The 4,941-nt window shown below is 43.5% G+C and overlaps 1 protein-coding gene across 1 annotated transcript; it reads right to left on the reverse strand.

Annotated features, from left to right (window-relative positions):
- Nucleotides 1-239: 239 nt before the first annotated feature.
- Nucleotides 240-3,677, reverse strand: LOC103560983 (T-cell surface glycoprotein CD1a-like). The gene is made up of 6 exons (XM_008535365.2): nucleotides 3,517-3,677; nucleotides 2,882-3,148; nucleotides 1,894-2,172; nucleotides 1,398-1,676; nucleotides 966-1,056; nucleotides 240-795 (listed from the first exon to the last, which is right to left on the reverse strand). The coding sequence occupies exons 1-6, from the start codon at nucleotides 3,575-3,577 to the stop codon at nucleotides 753-755; spliced, it is 1,020 nt and encodes a 339-aa protein (XP_008533587.1). The 5' UTR covers nucleotides 3,578-3,677; the 3' UTR covers nucleotides 240-752.
- Nucleotides 3,678-4,941: the final 1,264 nt, after the last annotated feature.

Here is a 4,941-nt window from a genome sequence, read left to right on the forward strand (position 1 = left end):
TTGTTTAGAATACTAGGAGCAATAGGTTCACTCCAATAGGTCTCTACAGTTAAATAATAAGAACGGTCAGAGGGAACACTGTGTTTCTCCTCAGGGGCTCAGAGAAGTCACTAAGGAACTAGGAAAGTGTGAGTCCCTTGGCCAAGTGAGAAGACTTTTAACAGGAAGAGCATCAAATGTCTCAACTACTACAAAGATGTCAGTAAGGAAAAGAATAAGAAAAGTCTATAAATTTGGCATAAATTCAACAAATATTTTTATTGAGAACATAATTCATGTGTGTAAGACACTTTGCCTAGACACTAATATTAGAAAGACGTGGACTTTGCTCTCAAAAAGCTTTAAAATTATAAGGGGAAAAGGATCTAAATAGCTGCAACACAGGGCAGGAAGTGAGGAGCAGATATGGCAAATTACAGTTCAAGTGCACTGGGAGTTCAGAGAAGGCAGCGACAGCTTCCACTTGTGAATCAGGGAAGGCCCTCTGGAGGAGTTGGCATCTGAAATGGGCCTGAGGACCCACTAATATATGAATATGTGGAGGTTGCTAGCATCTCATCCATTAAGAGTTACAATTTCAGTTTTAAAGTCCCAGAACCCAGGGCAGAACAACAAATCTTGCAAAATTACTTTTATCTTATGTTGACAACTGATCATTAAGCAGAAATAAACAATAACAAAAGTTTTACAAAGAGAGTTGAAAGGACATCATCCTTGTATTGGATTTAGATAAACTCTGGGCTGCAGGGATCTCATTCCAAAGGGAGAAGAGTTCTTGGAAGTTCACTGTGTATCCTAATAAGAACAGAGATGGACGACACGTGCATGAGGTGGAGGTAAGAAGTGAGGAGTAAGAAGGAAGGGGACTGGAAGGAGGAAAACTGAGGAGAGAGAAAACCAAAAAAAAAGGGAAGACAAGTCGGGAATAGGGAAGAGAGCATGAAGGATGGATACAAAGGACTCACCAGAGCTTCCTAAGCCAAAACGCAAGACCTGCCAGAAGCACTAGGGGCACTATCACCGCCAAGAAGATCCAGCCCATGGAGCTGTGGCGTTCTGTGGGTTTGGGTGCACAGAAAAGTGTCATTTCAAATCTACCCTCTATTTTACTGCATTTCCCTCATTTTCCTTTGTTAATTTGACTGTCTGCCTCACCAAATTTCCCTTCTTCCTATTTCTTCCCTCATCTCTCTTTAGAGATAGATCCTTCATCTAACCCTCAACATCCTCCTCTACTGGCAGGTCCCTCATTTTCCACTTATTTATTTCTTCGATAACTTACTTTGACTTCTTGTGGGCCTGAAGTCCCTAAAATCCCAAAGTTTTCATCTGGCTCTCCTGCTTTCCTTGAGAAACATCTACTCCCATACCCAGATTGGGCCCCACTTCATTCTTACCCCAGGAGAGGATGATGTCCTGGCCTCCTAGACTGCTGTGTCTTACCCGGCAAGACAGGCCAGCTGTCTTACTGGTTTCCACATCCAAGGACTTCCGAAGATACCATGTTCCATCAGCATTGGGCAAGACATCACTTTGCTGAGTGCCTGGATGCCCCTGCTCACCTTTCATCCACATCACCCAAATGGGCTTCGGGTGGAAGCCGGAGACATGACAAATCAGCATCAGGCGGCCAGGGCCGGAACTGGGGCCACTGGACAGCCAGGCCTCTGGCTGTACTGCGGAGAACAGGAAACATATTCAGACGAGAACTCTAACACAGACTTAGAGGTTCAGATCTTCACATCAGTTTAGATAGACATACCTTTCCCACCTCTAGGAATCTGTCACCCATTATTCCCTCTTCCTCTTGGTTCCTTCTTAGGAAGGGTTAGGAGATGAGTGGAACGTGTGATTTGAGAATGGAGAATTCTTGGATAAGAGTGCAAAACTGACCTTGTTGCTGGAGATCTGCCTTCCCTGCATCAAGAAGACTCAAGAGGAAACGTGGGCAGGTGTCAGTGACCATCCTATGTTTTATTCTCAGGAAGACTGTGTCCAAATTGAATAGTTTGGAGACTTGCTGAGCCCTACTTCCACCCTTTGGAGATGGCAACCACGAAGTGTCCTGCAAGCTCAGGAAATCTGATCCTTGATAAGCAATCCGTAGGAAGCCTACTGAGGCTCCCCCAAAGTGCAGCTCACAGCCTCCTGCTATCTGTAACTCAAAGGGATCTGGGGAAGAAGGGTTGTGAATTAGAGGAAAGAGGAAGTAAACAGGATAACATAAAATGAGTACAAACAAAAGACAAAAGAAAAAGAAGGAAAAAGCATAGGAGATTTAAGGATATAGAGCAAAGTTTGGTTTGATCAGATTTTCATTATAAGGGGAATTGGTAGTAGTTGGAGTTGGAAGAAGAGAGGAATGACATGAGGAAGGGGCCAAATTGTTCAAAGAAGGCAACATGAATGATGTGGGCAAGAAAGTAAGATAAGATTGAGTCTGAAAGTGTTCCCATTTTAGTAATCTAGGGTGAAAGAAATGCAATAGATTACAATGAATGTATTGACAGACGTTGCTGAAGAGATGGAATGGAGGAGAATATCACACTTTAAGGAGTCAATCAAAGAGTGAGGAAGTTGAGAGTATCTGGTTGGAGGCCAGGGAAAAGGATGACCAGAGAAAATCACTAACAGAAGTTATTAGGGCACAAGCCTACAGGCAATGAGAGGAGTTTGTAAGTAACAGAAGACTTGAAACTTTTGAAGAATCAGGGTGTGGATTATACTACCTGTCCAAAAGTGTATAATTGATATCTTATCATAAAGGGAGGTAATGTTCAGAAATGAATGGAGGCTGTTTCTTAGAGGAATAAGAAACTCATTGAGATACTCACCCACCTCCCTCCATATCCCCACTCCCCATGGAGAGAACTCAACTCACATTCAAGCTGCCATTGACTGGCATGGTTGTGAAATGCCCGAGGAATTCCAGTGAAGAACATATGGATTAATCTTTCCACTTCCATCCACTCTTTATTGCTGAAGTTGCCCTTGGACCAGGGCCACAGGAAAATGGTGTTGCCACAGTTACTGTCCCACTCATGAGTCTGCAACTCACCCAACCAACCTGAGCACAGACTTTGTACCCAGGAATTGTTGTAGAAAGATAAGATTTGGATGATTTGGAAGGAGACTAGTTCCTGGAAGTCTGTGGGGAAGGAATAGATAAAATGAGGACAAAAACAGGCATTGGGAAGGAGAGAGAAAGGAGAAAGAAAGATGCCAGAGAGAGGAAACTCAGAATCCAAAGGAAAGTGGAGCCATAGTTATCTCAGGAGACATTTGCCTGCCACAAGGCCCTGCGCTTTATGTTCAACTATCACAAGAGCACAGGGATCTGGTAAAGGATCCTCAGAATGGAACCAGGCTAACACTCTCACCCTCCAGATATATGCTGGGGAAAACCCACTCCCTACACACAGACACACACAGACACACACACGCACACACACACACACACACACACACACACACACATCATCTTGCATCCAACTGGGCAGTTGCCAGAGTTCTTACCATCTTTATTGTCACCAGCTGGGAGGAGAACTGCTAGCAATACAAGTTGTAGGAACAGCATTTCATTTGCAGATGTTCTTTCTTTCTCTCAGAAAATTTGGTCTTTGATTTCTGTTCTAAACAAACCTACCCCACAATACCTCTATTCTGACTTCCTTCTCCTACCACCAGAAAAACCTTTCCTTTCCTCATGATCTGCAAAGAGAAAATATACTCCTTCCCTAAACCCTGGACCACCTATTCAGACTCTTATTTCCCCTTTAGTTCTGTGGACCGCCTACTCAGAACGTCATTTCCCCTTCAGTTCTGTGGACTGCCTATTCAGACTCGTGGCCCCTCCAGTTCTGAATCACCTCTCTGGCTGCCAGCTTCTATGCTTGCAACAGCTTCTATCCTGTTCACCTTCTCCTGATTCAATTGCTGTGGATTAAGTCTTGTGTGATGTTGAAAAGTCACTTTACCTCTAGGGTCTTTTCTTTCTCACTCATACAATAAAAGCATGAAACTAAGTGGCTTCCCAGCACCATACCTAGTCTTCTCATGCCCCTGCTCTTTTCTGTCACTCTGCCCTTCTCATACCCTTTTGAATATTCTCTTCCCCTGTCCCACAACCCCTCCTCAATCACATCTCTGACTTCTCATTGCTTGCTTTATTTGCTTTATCAGTATCCACTATGACTATACTGTGTCACAATATAAATTACCACCAATTCTCCATTATTTTTAGGGAAGAACCAGTATTCATCATAGAGACCACTGGAATATTGAATCACATGAAGAAGTACTCCCTCTGTTTGAGTTGCATTGATAAAGATTTACTCACCTAACCGTCACTTAGCACCTGCTTGGATCCAAACAGCTTGCTATGCTCATGGCCATACAGTGGTTGACAACAAGATCACTTTACTCAAGGAGATTTTAGTCTACTTGGTGTTGACACAAATAATCCATAACTAATCTATAGATGAAAATTGGGGTGAGTTTATTCTGAGCCAAAATGTGAGGACCATAGCCCAGGGCCTTCCTTCCTGAAGGAAGAAAGGGCTCCAAAGAAATGGGGTGTACAGAGTGGTTATATACCCTCAAAGAGGATGTTTCACATATGATTGAAATGTCCCTTTTACAATAGTCATGAGACTGCTCTGTTGGGGCACAGCAATTGCACCAATTGATGGTGTAGGGGTGGAAGACATTTCCTCTACCCACACTGGGTTCTTCTGGCAGGAGAATAAATTAAATTCACATGAGACAGACTAACAGGAGAAAGTTAAACAAAGCTTTATAACATGCATACGTGGGGGAGGCTGAGGCAACCTGAGCACCTCACAAAACAGCTGAAGCCACCACCTTAAATATCATCTTCAGCTCAAGACAAAGAAGGATTTTTGGGGTGGAAGGAGAGTCGATCATGGGAGATTACCACAC

The sequence above is a fragment of the Equus przewalskii genome, unplaced genomic scaffold, assembly GCF_037783145.1.
Source record: "Equus przewalskii isolate Varuska unplaced genomic scaffold, EquPr2 ChrUn-7, whole genome shotgun sequence".
Lineage (NCBI taxonomy): Eukaryota > Metazoa > Chordata > Mammalia > Perissodactyla > Equidae > Equus > Equus przewalskii.

What these genes read in the sequence shown, in the direction of transcription:
- LOC103560983 (XM_008535365.2), bottom strand. Translation starts at nt 3,577, where the DNA reads ATGCTGTTCCTACAACTTGTATTGCTAGCAGTTCTCCTCCCAGCTGGT. An exon ending in AGCTGGTGACAATAAAGATG is followed by an intron (nt 3,149 to 3,516) that starts GTAAGAACTCTG and finishes CCTTCCCCACAG; the next exon opens with ACTTCCAGGAACTAGTCTCC. An exon ending in GGACATCATCCTCTCCTGGG is followed by an intron (nt 1,057 to 1,397) that starts GTAAGAATGAAG and finishes CCAAACCCACAG; the next exon opens with AACGCCACAGCTCCATGGGC.